We start from the raw sequence: 18,612 nt of genomic DNA on the forward strand, positions 1-18,612 counted from the left end.
TGTCCAATTCTCTTTCGAAAGTTCCAATGGAATCTGCCTCCACCACTCTCCCAGGCATTGCATTCCAAATCCTAACAATTCTCTGAATAAAGAAGTTTCTCCTCATCTCATTCCTAGTTCTCTTCCTGACAATCTCGAAAATGTGACCTCTAGTTCTGACATACCAACTAGTGGAAACAGAATATTCTTCTCTACCCTGTCAAAATTGTTCATAAGTCACCTCTTAATCTTCTCTGTTCCAAGGAGAATATGCCCAATCTCGATAATCTTTTCTTATATCTAAAATCCTTCATCCCCGGTATCATTCTAGTAAATTTCTTTTGAATGGTTTCCAAGGCTTTAAAATCCTTCCTTAGATAAGGTGCCTAGAACTGAACACAATACCCCAAATGTGGTCTGACCTGCAATTTGTAGAGGTCTAGCATTACTTCCTTGCATTTAAACTCTAAACCTCTATTTGTAAACACAATGATCCCATAGGTCTTCTAAACAACTGTTCCAACTTGCCTGGCCTCCTTCAGAGAAACATGCACATGAATGTCAAGTTTCCTCTGCTCCTGCACTCACCTCAGATTTGTCCCATTAAACCTGTATTGTCTCTCTGTGTTTCTTCTGCCAAAATGCAGAACCTCACATTTCTTTGCATTGGAATTCATCTGCCATGTGTTTGCCCATTTGGCCAACTTGTCAATGACCCCCTGAAGTCACTCAGCACCCTCCTCACAATCTAGTTTAGAGACTCCCTAGTTTAGAATCATGTACAAAGTTAGAGATTTTGCCCTCAACATGCATCTCCAAATCAATTGTATAAATCAGAAAAATCATGGCTCCCAACACCGATCCATGAAGAATACCACTTTCAACTTGTCTCCAATCTGAAAAATGCCATTCTATACCTACTTTCTGCTTTCCAATTTTTAGCCAAGAACATGCTGCCAAGAACACATCAATCCCATACATTTCTAATTTGATAACCAACCTGCCATGAGGCATCGTTTGAAAATCCAAATATACATCCACTGCACTACCCTCTTCCAGTGTCTGTGTCACTTCATCAGACATCAAATTAAATTTGTCAGACATGGCCTGCTCTTGACAAAGTCATGTTCACTGTCTAGTATTTATTTATTTATTTCTAAGTGTATATGTACCTTATACCATATTATGGCTTCCATCAGTTTTCCCACAATTAATGTCAAGTTTACAGGTCTATAATTTCCTGGGTGATCCTTTGTCCTTTTCTTAAACAATGGTGTCACATCTGCAATCTTCCTGTTACCAGGGACTAATCCTGCCTTCAGAAAGGCGTGAAAGTTTTCTGTCAAAGGCTCTACTATTTGCTCCCTTAACTCTCTCAACAATCTAAGATGCATTCCATCCAGGCCTGACAACTTCTCTATCTGGAGTGCTGCCAGCCTTTTTCACATTTTTTTTTATCTAACACTATGTTATTCAGTTGTTCAACAGCTATGTTTTCAATTAAGCCATTGTCATTATTTTCTAATTTGGTAAAGACAGAGGCAAAATATTCATTTAGTATCTCTGCCATATCCTTTGCTTTAGTGGGCTGTTAATTCTGCTTGTTCCACACTAATCTTTGACAATTAATATGTTTGAAGAACATTTTACTATTTGTTTTAGCACAGCTTTTCCTCACGCTTCCTCTTAGCCTTTCTTATTCTAGCCTTACCTTCTCTCCCGCATTTGAGATACTCTTCCTGACTTCTATTGTTATTATTATTCTAATGTGTATCAAATGCCTCCTTTTTCTTCCTTATTTTCTCATCAATACCCTAAGTCATGCAGGGTTCTCTAGCTTTGGATACCTTGCATTTATTTCTCATGGGAATGAACCTAGCTTACACCCTATATATCATCCTTTTGAAATTCTCCTATTTTTCATCCATCGTTTTATCCATCAAAATACATTTTCAGTCAATTTGCTCCAGTTCAACTTTTAGGACCCCAAAATCTGTCCTTTTCTAGTCTGGGATCTTAATCAACACTGCAGTACAGATACTATTCATTGTGCTTTATAAATGATCAGGTCTGAGTAAACCACAAAGGGTTTTATCTTTTAAATATTAGCTCTAGTTCTCCTTCAAGATGAAATTTTGTACATGTGAATGTGGAGTTCAATTAGACGGTAAGCCAAGAGGAAAAGTTACTGTGATACACATTTCAGTAGTTCAGAAAGTCTCTGTTGCTTTGAAAGTAATAATATTGTGCAAAGATGAAATGATAATGGGATCATGTTATATTAACAATGAGGCAAATGTGATTTCTAATATAATATTTTCAGTTGATTTTCCACTTTGCAGTATTAATTTTTTAAAAGCTATGGGTTTTAAGTGAATGAATTTAAATGAACACGAGGCCCATGAGGTACATTCGATGATGTGACTTGTTATTAAAGAAAATTCCATGAAGTCAATACAGATGAAAGCATCTTGTGAAATCTTACCCAAGAGTCCCTTCTCATACCTTTACTTTGGAGTCAATGTCAGACTTCTCTTCCTTCCACTGGGCTGCTTGCTTCTCCAGGTCATTTAGCAGGTCAGAGCAGCGTGTGCTTAATCCCTGCTTTTCTTCCTCCAGATTTTTCAGAAGCAGGCTGGTTTTTTCCTCGACCTTCAGTGCACGTTCCTTAGCGTCCTGTGCAAGTGCACCAAACAGGTCAAATAACAAATGCGAGAATTAACAAGTAAACATTTTTTTTCTAGCTTTGTACACACAGCAGCCCTAGGTAGTTGACATGTAGAAGTCACTTGTTGGCTTTTCTGGTCTCTGTTCAAGCAAGTAGAAGGGTCATATTTTACTTGAATGACAGCTTTGATGAGAGTACATTTGCAGAAGCCCATTAATTGATCAAACTGCCTTTGATGCTGTCCCCAGCCATTCTTGAGACCCACAAAAACACTATCTTTCAGGCACTGTCCTTATCAATTAATAACGCAAGTCCCATCAGAATCTAATTAGGAAAAGCCACGTCTTCACACTCCTACTTCTTTGCTCCCTATCCATCATTAACAATTTATCTAGAAAGTTATAATGTTAAGATTCTTAGCTTTTAAGATGCTTTCTCGGAGTTTTGCTCACAGCGTAAAACCACAAAGCTTTAAAGTGCCTCTAGGCCTAAGGCACTTTTCCCTGTAAAAATGTCATTTGGAATATCACAAAGCGTTAGTGGACTGGGACAGAGGATGTGAACATCTGCCCAAAAGCTACAAACATTGTGCCAAATTTATAATAAAATTGGCACACAAATACCTGTGAACACACATTAAAACAAAATAAACATCAAAACTGTTACTTGGACAATTATGTTAAAACAGACAGAAAGGTAACATAGAACACATGATTTCACAAATCCAACTTTAATTCTGAGAGCTAAAATGAAATGTCCAAAACTTGAAATTGGATGGGGTTTTGATGTTCAAGTCAATATACCTTACAATCCTGGCTTTTCTTTTTGAGCTTTTCCCTCAAATCAGTTACTTCCTTCTGCACTAATGCAATGTTGTCATCAACAGCAATTTTCCTTTGAATTAAGTTGTTTATTTCCTTTTGTTGGCATCTAACCTGCTGTTGAGGACATCAAAAAGAACATAGGAGCATTTCAAAATGAGATCAGGCTTCACTAATGACAGTCATAATATTACTCAAACATTAAAAATTAAAGAACAAGCTTTTTCAAATGAGATTTGCCCTTGGTAATAGTTAACAGGTCCATGGCACTGTGTGCTACTGAGCTGATACCTTGAAATGAAAATTGATGCAACAGGGAACTGAAGTTAGAATGGTTTGCATGAAAAATGTTCAGAAGTGAAACTCTCATGTACATGAGAAGGGAATTGTCCTGCCATTGAAAAGCCAAACGTGACTGCTTTGATGGAATCTGGACAAAGAAGGAATTAAATGGCATGTAAAACACATTATTGTATCATAAGTAAACATATTCAAACATATGTACAAGAAGGTGCACAGCAGTACTAAACTATATGATGTTTAATCAATGAATAATTAATTGCATATTGTTTCTGAATTGTATGCATCGATGGATTCCTCTTACAAATAAAAAGTAGGCATTTTGGAATATCTCACAGCAAGAAAGGACACATTACATCTCCATACGGGATACCCCTCAGTTGATTTGCCAATGAGGCCTCAATTCATATCTTAAAATAATTAACTTATTTTCAATTAAGTCATCAAAATATTTTGGATTTTGACAGAAGGTAAATACCATTTTGTGGTGTTACATTGCTCAGAATTTGCTCAATGTCAACCAATTGAACAAAACAGAAGAAATAAAATGTTGCTCACCATGAGTATATCATGGCTCTTGGACATGACTGAAAACAATTCACCTTCTATCAACTACTGCAAAATTACTCTGCAAAGATAAATTCAGACCAGAAGAGATTTTCCACATGGAATAATAATCATAGTAACAGAATCACACAACGTGGAAATAGGCCGGATGGTCCATTATGTCAGTTGGATTAATCAAGCATTTATCTACTCTCATCCTATTTCCCAGAACTTGGCACATATCCTGGTATGCTATGGCATTTCAAGTACTCATCTAATACTGTTTACATATTGTAACAGTCTCACCTCTACCAGCCTTTCATGCAGTGAATTCCAGATACTCACCACCCTCTGAGTCAAAACATTTCTCCTGAAATTCACTCTAAACCTCCTGCCCATTCCTGAAATATATGCCCCTGATAGGACCTCACAACAAACAGGGAAAATTTCTTTCTTGCAATCCAATCTATGTCCCTCATAACTTCATATGTCTCATTGAAGTCCCCCCTCAAGCCTTTTCTGCTCCAAGGAAAATAACCCTAACCTATGTAGCCTTTCTTCATAACAGAAACATTCCAGCCTGGGCATCATCCCAGTGAATCTGCTCTGCATCCTCTCCAGTGTAACACATCTTTCACTTGCCATTGTGACCAGAAAGGCATATAGCACTCTGGCTTTAATCTAGCCTGTGCCTCTAAACACTTTAAAGGCCTTTTTTAAAATGGACTGAAATGGGAAAACAACTGTTTTAAAACCTTAGGATTGCAGCCTGATAATTACTGTAAATACTATACATAGCTGAGGATCAAGCAGCAGTGAAAGACTGATTACAAACTAGCTAGAACTAAGCAGCTCCAAATGGAGCTCCAACCAGCAATAAGTGGTTGTTTGTCTGTGGACTAGTGACTAGTTATTGATGACAGAGGTCCCCTACCTGCAAAGACATATTCCAGTGAGAAAGAAGGATTCGACAAAGGAGAGAAGTCACGAATCAGATTGAAAGAAAGAAACATGCAATGTGACAAAGATTAATGAGACATCAGAGATTGGGAAAATCTTAAAAACCAATAAAAAATGACCTAAAATAACTAAAAGGGAGACAACAAATTTTGATGGAAAAACTGCAACTAACATCAAGACAAAAAGCAGGAGCTTCTTTAAATATATAAAAAGGAAGAGAGAAGCCAGAGTAAATATAGGTGATTTAGAGAATAAGGATGGGCAAATAATAATTGGTAACCACAAAATGGCAAAGGAATTGAATAGATTATTTAGCATCAGTCTTCACAGTAGAAGATATTAACGGCATTCCAAATTACTTAATTACTCATGAGGCAAAAGGAGAAGAAATAAATACAATAACTATCACTAGAGAAAATGTGTTGGAGAAGCTAATGAAGCGAACGGCCAACAAGTTCCATTGACCTGATGGGATTCATTCTACGATATTAGAGGAAGTAGTTGCAGAGATAATGAATGTACTGGTAATAATTTCCAGGAATCCTCTAATCCTGTAAAGTCTCAGAGGATTGGAAGACTGCCAGTGTAACTCCCTTACTTAAAAAACAGGTAACTACAGGTCAGTTAGCTTATCATCTGTTATTGAGAAAATTATACAGTGTTTTCTAAAGGATGTATTGCACAGCATTTAGAAATGCAGAATAGGATCAAGCAAACTCAGCATGACTAATGAAGAGGAAATCATACCCCCCAAATTTATTAGAATTCCTTGAGGAACTAACAAGTCGGACAGACAAAGAGAAATCCGTGGATATAATATATTTGGAGTTTCAGAAGGCACTGACAAGTTATCACACATTAGAGTACTTAATAAGATAAAAGCCCATGGTATTAGAAACAGTACACTAGTATGGATAGAAGACTGGCTAACTGACATGGGAAAGATACTAGAGTCAATTATAAAAGATGAAATTACGTCTCATTTGGATAGCAGTAACAGGATAGGTCCGAGTCAGCATGGATTTACAAAGGGGAAATTATGTTTGACTAATCTTCTTGAGGATGTAACCCTGAAGATGGACAAGGGAGAGCCAGTAGATGTAGCGTACCTGGACTTTTAGAAAGCCTTTGATAAAGTCCCACATAGGAGGTTAGTGAGCAAAATTAGGACACATGGTATCGGGGGCAAAATACTGACTTGGATTGAAAATTGGCTGGCTGACAGGAAACAAAGAGTAGTGATAAACAGGTCCCTTTCGGAATGGCAGGCGGTGACCAGTGGGGTACCACAAGGTTCGGTGCTGGGACTGCAGCTGTTTACAATATACATTAATGATATAGATGAAGGCATTAGAAGTAATATTAGCAAATTTGCTGATGACACAAAGCTGGGTGGCAGTGTGAAATGTGAGGAGGATGTTATGAGAATACAGGATGACTTGGACAGGCTTGATGAGTGGATGGATACATGGCAGATGCAGTTTAATGTGGATAAGTGCATGGTTATCCACTTTGGTGGCAAGAACCGGAAGGCAGATTACCATCTAAATGGAGTCAAGTTAGGTAAAGGGGAAGTACAACGAGATCTAGGTGTTCTTGTACATCAGTCTATGAAAGCAAGCATGCAGGTACAGCAGGCAGTGATGGAAGCTAAAAGCATGCTGGCCTTCATAACAAGAGGAATTGAGTACAGGAGCAAAGAGGTCCTTCTGCAGCTGTACAGGGCCCTGGTGAGACCACACCTGGAGTATTGTGTACAGTTTTGGTCTCCAAATTAGAGGAACAACATTCTTGCTCTTGAGGGAGTGCAGCATTGGTTCACGAGGTCAATTTCCAGAATGGCAGGACTATCATATGTTGAAAGATTGGAGAGACTGGGCTTGTATACACTTGAGTTTAGAAGGATGAGAGGGGATCTGATTGAGACGTATAAGATTATTAAGGGATTGGACACTCTGGAGGCAGGAAGCATGCTTCCACTGATGGGTGAGTCTAGAACCAGAGGACACAGTTTAAAAATAAGGGGTAGGCCATTTAGAGCAGAGTTGAGGAAAAACTTCTTTACCCGGAGAGTGGTGGATATATGGAATGCTCTGCCCCAGAAGACAGTGGAGGCCAAGTCTCTGGATACTTTCAAGGAAGAGGTGGATAGAGCTCTTCAAGATAGTGGAATCAACGGTTATGGGGATAAGGCAGGAACAGGATACTGATTGAGGATGATCAGCCATGATAATAATGAATGGTGGTGCTGGCTCAAAGGGCTGAATGGCCTACTCCTGCACCTATTGTCTATTGTCTATTCTCTCATAGAAGAAAGTGTTGAAATAAGGGATGCATTTTCAGGATGGCAACACTGCAACTAGTGGTTTGCCAGAGGGTGCAGTGCGAGGGCTACAATTATAATAACATAGATATCAATGCCTTAGATAAGGAAAACAAACGTACTATAGCCAGGTTTAGATCTGTAATCAGTATTCCACTGCGAATGACACAATAATAGGTAGGAGGGCAAATGGTGAGGATGACACAAATTGTCTGCAGAGGGATACAGGTTATGTGAGAAATCAAAACCTAGGCAGATGGAGTATAATGTAGCGAAACGTACAATTAAGGACTTTAGCAGAAAGAAAATGGAGGGAGACTGCAGAAAACAGGAGGAGTTGTGAGTCATTGTCTCTGAATCACTAAAGGCATCCAAGTTCAGCAGGGAACAGGGAAGGCAAGTAGAATGTTGGCCTTTATTTCAAAAGGAATGAAGTATGAGCACAGAAAGGTTTTCCTAAAATTTTACAATGCACAAATCAGACCACAGCTAGAATACTGCGAACAGTTTTGGGCCCTTTTCTAAGAAAAGATACACTGGCGTTTGAAGCAGTTGAGAGAAGGTTCATTTGGCTGATACCAGATATGGAGAGACTTTCGTATGTGGAAGGGTTAAGTTGATTGAACCAGTCCTCATTGGAATATAGAAGAATGAGATATGACATGTCACGATACTATAGGAAAGAAGAATGTGATTTCACTGGAGGGTTTGCAGCGAAAATTCACCTGAATATTGCCTCGTTTGGAGCATGTTAGCGACGTAGAGCAGCTGTGTAGACTTGGGTTATTTCCTTCACTGCAGAGAAGGTTGAGTGGACACCTGACTGAGTGCAGGAGATTATGAGGGGCAAGGAGAGATGGACAGATGTCAGCAGTTCCCCTGAGTTGAAAGGTTAATAATGAAGGGGCATAATTTTAAAGTGAAGTGCAGAAGGTTTAGAGGGAACGTGAAGAACCAGAGGGTGGTGGGAATCTGGACTGCACTGCCTAACAGAGGCAGAAAACCTCACAGCCTTTAAAATGAACATTGAGAAGCACATGAAATGCCATAACATTCAAGGCTATGAGCCAAGTGCCGGAAAGTGGATTACTGTAGATAGGTAAGTGCAGACTTGATTGGCCGAAGGGCCTCTTCAATGATGCAGAACCCTTCAATTCAATGACCCTCTTGAGACAATTCTTAGAGGACTTGAGAGTCAGAAAAGGCGCTTCCCCTTCTGGACAGGTCCAGGACCAGACAGAGTAATCTTAGAATAAGGAATCACACATTTAGGACAGGCATGAAGAAGAATTTCTTCTCTTAGAGGACTGTGAATCTGTGGAATGCTTTATCACAAAGGACTGTTGAGGTTAGATCATTAAGTATATTTAAGACTGAGATAAACAGATTTTCAATTAGTAAGGGAATCAAAGGTTATAGAGAAAAGGCAAGAACATGGAGTTGAGGATCATTAGATCAGCTATATACTTGGTGAATGGCAGCATGGGTTCAAATGAACTACTCATTGCCCCCACACTTTATGGTCTCATAGTGTAATCATTATAACAACCCCAACCAGTGGACCGATCTGAACTGCATCAGTATTGTCTATGCATTTAAAGAGTTTGCAAATTTCAATGAGTTCACAACTTTTAACCACCAAAGAATACAAGCCCAGTTTCTCTAAAAAGAGACAGTAAGAACTTCAGATGCTGGAGTCAGAGTCATTACAGTGTTGAGCAGGACTCTGACGAAGGGTGTAAGCCCGAAATGTCAACTTTCCTGCTTCTCTCATGCTGCCTGACATGCTGTGTTCGTCCAGTTCTACACTGCATTGACAGTTCTGTAAAATCTATTCATAGGATGGTCACACCATCCCAGGAAAAAGTCTGGTAAACCTCTATGGCAATAACGTCCTCGCCAAGGTAAGGGGACCAAAACTGTGCACAGTACCTCAGATTTTTAATTTCTTACAGAATGTAGGGTTATAGGGTAAAGGCAGAAAAAGTGGAGCTGACAATTACCAGAGCAGCCATGATCCACTTAATGGCAGAGCAGACTCAATGGGCTAGAAGGCCTGTTTCTGCTCCTCTATCTTACTGTCTTATTAATCACTCTGTGATTGGCTCCCAGGTAACTGAATGCCTCAGGTATGAATATTAGGGAGAAGGCATTGTATATCCCAAGTACAGCAGTTATCTCTTTCCTCTGATGTTAAAAACCAGAGGGAAGCCTGTTCATTTTTCCCTCAGCAGTTGCTCTAAACTGTGGCTCTTACTCAGTAAGCTAGACTCTTCATAAGCCTGAACTAGCCACCTGTGCTTTCTGCAAGTAAGTGAAAGTATGGGGAAGACAAATCAAGGAGCAGAACATCCTGACAAGCCAAAACGACCATCAGAACGAATCCTGAAACCAGGGACCACTGAACTGCTTACCTAGTGCTTCCCTCTGCCCATCACACAATTTCTTTTTGTGTCTGTCTCTACAAGTACAAGGAGACGTTTGTATTGGGGTTCAAGTTTTAACTTGTGGAGTTATTTATTGATATTCATAAATATTTTATCAATTGCTAGTACGTCTTTATTTTCAATAATTAGTCATTCTTGTCAAATACAGAAACCTGTTCCATGCTTTCTGTCAAAATGGGTCCAAAAGACAAGTAAGCTGGGAAATTTTGCATTGTTTTACAAAATTTTTAACTTTTATGATGTCACTGAGGATGGTGGGGCTTTGTTTCCAGTGTGCAATGCAATAGCTCTATCATAGCATCCCCGTTCTTATAGTCAATGAATTGACCAATAAAGATAAGTATCCCAGATGCGTTGTTAACCTCTATGTCCACTTGTCCTGATGCCTTCATGTATTTGATCCTCACTACAACCCAGGGTCACACAACTAATCATTTATGCCATTGCCTATAAGTCTTCCCAAGATGCTTCCCTTCACACTTTTCAAGGTTGAACACCATTTTCCACTGCTCTGCCCATTTGACCACAAATGCCTTCCTTAGTATAAAGTTTTCTTCCTCGCTATATGCCATACAACTAATTTTTGTATCATCCACAAAATTATTGATAAAACTGCCTATATTCATGATTAAGCATTAATGTATGCCAACAGCAAGGCACCTAGCACCAAATCAGGTGGTACACCACAGTATATAAAATAACTCCAAAGAAGCCAGCGTCCCGTCACTACGTCACCCTTTATTTACACAAGGAAAGTCCTTGACACTGATCCAGCTTGCTCAGAGCCAGCTCTCAGAATGAACAGGATGTCTGACACTCCTGTTTATATGTTAGCCAGGGCTCCCTGATTAGAGCAGATTAACAATCCCAATCAGGAAACTCATTTTCTATCAGGTCTACCTGGCTGACCTCATGACTTTCACTGCACCACATCCCCTTTGAGTCCAAGAATATTGGCTGGTCCTCTCTTTTGTAGCTTTACCTGGGGCTTTTTAGCACTGGATCAGGTTCCTCCAACTCTGCCTCTGATACAGACAGTGTGTAATACATTGTAGCTCACCTCTTATGCCCAGAGCATCTCAAAAGAAATCTATTCTCCTCTTCAATTTGCCATGGTATCAAGGTGGCAACGTCCACCATTTCCATCTCAGATTCTGAGGTATCTTCAATGCTTGGCAGAAAGGGAGAACCCATTAGGTCTAAAACATTTGGAAAGACAGTCATGGAGCTGGCACATTTTGCTTCTGTACCTTTGCAGGTTTGTAGCTTTCATATGGTCCACGTGCTTGTTCAGGACTGTCGCATCTACCTGGACGATTTATGTCACTTGGGTCTTACATCGGCCAGGCCTCTTGCCCATGCAGGAGCACTCCCATAGTTGAATACTAAACTTTGTCTCCCGAAGACGGCTGCCTCACTTGCTTAGTGGAGTCTTATGTCCGGCATTGGTGTTCCGAATGCCATTTCACCCTTCCGCCACCTCCAAGTCCGGGAAGATCAGATTTAATCTGGTGTGGAGTCTTTTCCCTATTATCACTCTGCTGAAGCTATCACTGCAGCTGCATAACAGGTGGTCCTATAATCAAATAGGAACACAGTATCTAGTGAAGGTGTAGGTTGTTTCTTTATGCTTGCCACCAAAGTTTGGATTGCTTTTTCTGCCAGGCCATTCGATGACGGATGGTACAGAGTTGTCCTTATAAAATGAAAACCATTCCACTTTTGGAAATATTCAAATTCCCTGTTGGTATGCAATGGCCCATTATCTGTGACCAACACTTCAGGGAGTCCATGGACTGCAAAATATGCATGCGGTTCTTCTGTCACCAGCCCTGTGTATGACAAATGAACTCAATGCATAACCAAGATAACAAGGTGTAGAACTGGATCAACACAGCAGGCCAAGCAGCATCAGAGGAGCAGGAAAGCTGATGTTTCAGACCTAGGCCCTTTTCCAGAAAATATATTTTTCTGAAGAAAGGTTGCGACCCAAAACATCAAACTTTCCTGCTCCTCTGATGCTGCTTGGCCTGCTGTGTTCATCCAGCTTCACACCCTGTTATTATGTTTAAACATATTTTCTGTTTAAATTATTGAGAAAGTTATGAATGGGAAGGACAGTTTAATAACTCTACAAAACAATTCTTTCTTCTCTACGACTGTTGTTGACCCCACACTGCAATTTGACATTTTAAAAATTCTATTTTCAACCTTCGAAAACAGTGCCCTAATATTTGTCAGAGATAATGGGAACTGCAGATGCTGGAGATTCCAAGATAATAAAATGTGAGGCTGGACGAACACAGCAGGCCAAGCAGCATCTCAGGAGCAAAAGGTGCTCCTGAGATGCTGCTTGGCCTGCTGTGTTCGTCCAGCCTCACATTTTATTACCCTAATATTTGTCATCAAGGTATCTTAAAAGGCATCAAATTATTGTGAACACAATTTAATTCCATAAGCAGCATCAAAACTCATTACAACATCTGTATATCATAACAAATAATGTGTATAACTGTTCTAGTTATTTTCCTAAACTGGACAGATAAACTACAGCCCACAATTTTTCCAGTTTTAAGTCAACACAATTCAGAGTTTCTGGACTCAGATTTTAAGTACTATATACAAATTTACGTGTGACTAATATATGTTGATAAAAAGCACAATGTACTTCCATTCTATTTCTAAAATCTTTTCTGATCTATCAAATGCAACAAAGACAAAGGAAGTCAACATATTTATTTTAAACGGGTTTTTGTTTTGTCCCATAAGACCAAATATCCTTCTTTTATCTTTGCTTCACCTTGAACCACACACCATCTCCAACCATAAGCTTATTCTGACAACTTGCTATTACACTCCCGACACAGCTGCAGTGCAGCCAGACACCAGGAGCTGCCGAAAAGCAGTCTTAAAGATTCTACCTGTAATTTTCTATTCAAAGCTTCGCCTGGATTTTAAAATCACCATTCTCAGTTATGCAACATGAGGGATCATGAACAGAAATCGACATTTGGGTACTGCATCGCCATACCATCTTAACAATCATTTCAAACATTTCAAGCTCCAACAAATCATAAAGACATAGCCAAAGCTGACCATGTGACAATTATAAAACCATAACATCAAATTGAAATCATACAGGTCGTAAGAAGTAAGACTAGTTCACATGTAGCTAATATTTACATAACTGATTAGAATTGCTGTAAACTATTAAAGAATGAAACACACATTGTAGTCATTCAACAAAATCCGCGGAATCAAATAACTGTGCTGTTAGGAAGTTGCATTCACACGACAAAAACAAGATGTTAAAGATTAAAAATGACAGATTCACATCACAGTTTTGAAAAATGTGGGGCGTTATATTACCAGGCAACAAGATTTGGAATGACCTACTTCTCCACCAAATTAGATTCTTCATTTCTTTTTAATTTACACAAAAGTTCAGTTATTCATTTTATTGAACTAATAGGCAATATAGTATTGCATATAAGTTACCCTTTTAAAAAGAGTCTTACAACCTTAGTGGCACAATTATAAATTTTACAAGTCATTAAAGGCCATTCTGATTGTGATCAATACACAATTCAAATTTCAGCATCCTAATATTTTATATATTTTGATGTAATTTATTCCCATCTTTCTTCTATTTGAAGGATGGAATAAATTAAATTAAACCGTATATAATTCAATTCAGAGGGGATTAAAGGTACAGCATGCATTTCAAACAATGATTTTCATTTTACTTTGATCTGTTGAGCTACTTGAAAAACACAACTGTATTCTTGAGATTTCGAAAACACCTGTAAAAGATTTAAAGGTACTGCTTAGAGATGTAATTAATTGCCTTGGGGGAGAATTACTTAAAAGGGCTTTCAAAATGTTGGTTTTATCCCTATTTGGATCAAATTTTACACAGTAATCTAGTGGGAGTTTAATATCACTTGACAATGTGAGTCAAAGATTTTGAAATGCAGATAATGAGGTAGACAAGAAATGTTTTATAAACCCATTGGGGTTTCCTTGGTTGATGAGGATTAAAAAGTTAAGAGGTGCAGAAATAAAAGCTTAGTGTTTGGAATTTAGTGTGCACATCAATACAAAGCCAATTAAAAATTCTTAGATGAAATAACAGAAGACATATCAAAACGAAAAGTGGCAACCTGCAATCACATCTATAATCTGGGGACAGGTGAAGCAGGAAGGCAAAAGGAAGAGGTATTATAAAAAGCAAGGGAACTTTAGTTAAAGTACATGGATATTCATGTGCAAAGTTGGAAACATACGAAAAACTGGCATCAACTGACCAAAATATAAAATATTGACATAATTTCAGTGGCTGACAGACCAACCTCCAAAAGGAATAAAAAAGACAATTGGTGTAGCTGTATTGATTAAAAATACAGTCTCAGAATTTAGCTAGACAGCACCTGTTTCTAAGTGTTTCCCCGCCTTTAGAACACCTTTGTTATTTTTATCAGTATGAAACTCAATATTGTAAGTTCAAAAAAGTATGAAACTACCCAACTAAACCTGAAAAATGTGTTACTTGTGATCCTCCTGTTCAGGTCTAAATCACCCTCCAAACATCAAGGTCAGTAACCCACTTCTCACAATATCACCTCATGCCAAATGCCCAAAACAAAAAAATGCTCGATACTTTGTAGTGGGCAATCAACATTTTCCTTTTAAAATCAAATATGTAACTAGTAGTCATTCCAGTACCCGAGACCAGTAACAGCTCCTTCGGTGATCTAACCTGCTCAAGTTCTTGTATCTTGTCATCTTTCACTTGAAGAATCTCTAAAACTCTTCTGTCCTTGGTCTCAGCTTTCATTTTTTCCCTTTCAGTACAAGAAAAATTAGCCATTAGTGATAAAGCACCAATACCAAATCACTTAAAATATGCGATCTTTCATTGATGAAATTAGTTTTGGCCATTAAAATTGGAAGATGCATGAGGGAATTAGTACAAAGTGATTAATCTCCCCAAAGAGTTAACTTTAGAATGGTATAAAAACCCACAGAAATAAATATCATATTCAAGCATTTTTTACATTGTTACAAATAATTTTAGTAAATTAACTATATCATATTCAGTGATGTACAAGGATCCAGCCAAATCATCACCTCCGGTGATGAATAGAAAGACAAAGTTCTGACTTGAATTATTGTTAATGGGAGCATGGGACACTCATTAATAGCAATATATTTATGTTCAGAAAAAATAGCCTCAAAAGTAATAATTTGATACTCTGAGTTTAATTATTTCAGTTATCAACAAATTTACAAGAAAAATGCCCAACATTGACCTGCGAAAATATAGCATCAAACTATTATTAAGTCAAGAATTTGAAACTGGAAAACGAAATAGCCTGTGCTTAAGAGTTCATTGAACAATTTAGAGGGCTGAATTTTGCCAAAGATTGACAAAATTTCTCTCCATGAGCTCTAGCTAGTTGTCTCAAGCAATTTTTTTTGCAGTTTGCCTCATTCTGTGAGCTCAAACCCCTATGGCATGCCACTCACACAGCCATGTGCTCAGCAATGGTAGAAGTTCTCTCATGAGTCCTCACAAGTCCTCACTAAATTCCTTTGTTGGCAACATATTTGTAGCTACATACCATGTCAAGAGCTGCCAACCTGGAACTGTCTTTCACAGTGCATGCAGTGGGAAGAGAATCAAAAAGATAAGCTTCCGAAAGCACAGTTGGCACTTCATTACAAATGCAAAACTCACATTCATATGAGTGTTGAATAAGTTACTTCATCACCTGTCTGTTCTACTATCGGAACTGCAGCTAAAAGAATCAAGCACAACAAGCTACCGGTCATTAGTGCAGTATCATTTTAGAACTCTGTAGAATGGAACACTACACTTTATCTAACAAGAGGATTGCACTGCACAATATCACATGCTGGAAAGCTTTCAAATTGTTGACAACGTTAAGTTTTATTGAAGAAAAGTGAAAGAGAATAAAAGAAAAGCAAAATAAGTGGTTTCAGAGATAGTAGGAATTGCAGATGCTGGAAAATCTGAGATAACAAGGTGTAGAGCTGGATGAACACAGCAGGCCAAGCAGCATTAGAGCAGCAGGAAGGCTGACGTTTCGGACCTAGACCCTTCTTCAGAAATGGGGGAGAGGAAGAGGGTTCTGCAATAACTAGGGAGAGAGGGGGAGGCAGATAGAAGATGGAGAGAGGAGAAGGTAAGTGGTGAGGAGACAGACTGGTCAAAGAGGCGGGGATGGAGCCACTGAAGGTGAGTATAGATGGGAAGGTAGGGAGGAGATAGGTCAGTCCACAGAGGACGGACAGGTCAAGGGGGCGAGATGAAGTTAGTAGGTAGGAGATGGAGGTGGAGCTTGAGCTGGGAGGAGGAGATAGGTGGAAGGACAGGTTAGGGAGGCGGGGATGAGCTGGGCTGGTTTTGTGATGCAGTCTGGGAGGGGAGGTTTTGCAGCTTGTGAAGTCCACATTGACACCATTAGGCTGCAGGGTTCCCAAGAGGAATATCAGTTGCTGTTCCTGCAACCTTCAGGTGGCATCATTGTGGCACTACAGGAGGCCCTGGATGGATATGTCATCTAAGGAATGGGAGGGGGAGCTGAAATGGTTCACAACTGGGAGGTGCCGTTGTTTAGTGCGAACTGAGTGTAGGCGTTCTGCAAAGCGGTCCCCAAGCCTCCACTTGGTTTCCCTGATGCAGAGGTGGCCACAACAGGGACAGCAGATGCAGTATACCACAATAGCAGATGTGCAGATGAATGTATGCTTGATGTGGAAAGTCTGCTTGAGGCCTGGGATGGGGATGTAGGGGGAGGTGTAGGGGCAGGTGTAGCATTTCCTGCAGGTGTGGTGGAGCTGGAGGGGAGTGTGAAGCGGACAAGGGAGTCACGGAGAGAGTGGTCCCTCCGGAAAGCAGATAAGGGTGGGGAGGGAAAAGTGTCTTTCGTGGTGGGGTTGGATTGCAGATGGCGGAAGTGTCGGAGGATGATGCGTTGAATCCAGAGGTTGGTGGGGTGGTCCGTGAGGATAAGGAGGACTCTGTTTCGGTTGTTATTGCAAGGAGGGGGTGTGAGGGATGAGTTGCAGGAAATGCGGGAGACATGGTTGAGGGCGTTCTCAACCACTAATTGGGGGGGGGGTGTGTGGGTGTTGCCATCCTTGAAAAACAAGGACATCTGAAATATAGTTAAGACCATTAAGATGTGGTATTCATGATCACTGATGACATGTACATTGTTCGAATGGAACCCTTTCTGTTTATTGGGATTGCTGCAATATGATATGGCATTCTCAAAACAATGTGTGTACATTTTGTAGAGGCCCTCACCTGGGGGCAGTCAGCAACATTGGCAAAGCTTACTGCTTGGGTGGCAGCATAAACCTAATCATGGGAAATGAGATAATTTGGTGTGATCTGGCCCAAATTGCTACAGTAACAGCCTAATGCGCATGTTGCAGATTGTGAGATTTCACACAGATCTCTGGTGAATACCTGAAAGCATCCACAATCATAAAAATTTAGCATAACACTCACTTTGCCTGGATTAGGATTGTCATGCACCCCTTCATGTTGCAGGTTCTGCTCCAGCAGCTGGCATAGTTCTGTGACAGTGTCCCAGGACATCCTCAGTCTGTGGCAGCAATGAGCTCTGGAGGTAAGGGTATTGAAGACAATAGACTCTGTGCTAACCCCAAAACCCGAGGCAGCCTTCAACTACAAATAAATTATGTACAGATTTTTCAGCTGCTGCTCAAGGTTGCTGTTGTCCTTGGCTTGCTGTCACATCTGTTGCTCCTCCATTTCTCTCTGCCTTTTCGCACCATGGTCACGATGATAATTGTCTCTGCTCTGGTGGAATCCATGAGTCATGGTTCCAATGAACTTGTGTGGAAAATATCAGAAAACAGAACAAGTTCATAGTGATATGAAGAGTCAGCATTCCATCACACACAAAGGGCAGTTCAATATAGTCTTCCTTACAGTCAGACATGGAAGACTTCAACAAAGAGACCCGTGGAATGCCTCTGTATGGACCACTGAGATAAGATATGTTCTGATGGCACAAGCCATACAGTACAATATAGTTAAGTGCAATAAGATTACTAAAACCTTGTCTCTTGCCCATCAGATTACCCAAGGAAGGCAGCATTGCACATTAGTGAATATATACAGCACACGGTGAAAGGAAATCAGCTCCATGCCATTTTACTGCCAATGAAACCTTGGTTTATCTTTGTGAATTGTGACTCACCATATGCCACATCTAAGGTCATCACCTGTGATGACTTTTGCTTCCCAGAGATGACAGTGCTGAATCTGTAATGGCAGATGACATGGTCAAGATTACTTGTGACCAGGATTTGTATCCCAACCACTTGGCCACTGCACACACTTCACTTGCAAGGTGCTAAATTTAAAGATGCCTTCAATTTAAAGGTGCCTTCAAACTGTATTGTTTAAGTGCCAGATTAATGCAAATAATCCTTAAAGGTCCTCATGTCACTCAAAAGTAGGCCCTTTGGGCTCAGACAGAAAGGAAACACTTACTCCGGCCATTC

The 18,612-nt window shown here is 39.8% G+C and overlaps 1 protein-coding gene across 1 annotated transcript in view; it reads right to left on the bottom strand.

The window, feature by feature from the left end:
- Positions 1-18,612, bottom strand: part of cntln (centlein, centrosomal protein) — a 465,635-nt gene that overhangs the window by 374,515 nt on the left and 72,508 nt on the right. The window contains exons 4-6 of the mRNA XM_048527488.2: positions 14,804-14,888; positions 3,451-3,585; positions 2,485-2,655 (exon numbers count right to left, since the gene is read on the bottom strand). Coding sequence (XP_048383445.2) covers positions 2,485-2,655; positions 3,451-3,585; positions 14,804-14,888 — 391 coding nt within the window. The remainder of the gene's footprint in view (positions 1-2,484; positions 2,656-3,450; positions 3,586-14,803; positions 14,889-18,612) is intronic.

The sequence above is a fragment of the Stegostoma tigrinum genome, chromosome 3 (genome assembly GCF_030684315.1).
Source record: "Stegostoma tigrinum isolate sSteTig4 chromosome 3, sSteTig4.hap1, whole genome shotgun sequence".
Classification (NCBI taxonomy): Eukaryota; Metazoa; Chordata; class Chondrichthyes; order Orectolobiformes; family Stegostomatidae; genus Stegostoma; species Stegostoma tigrinum.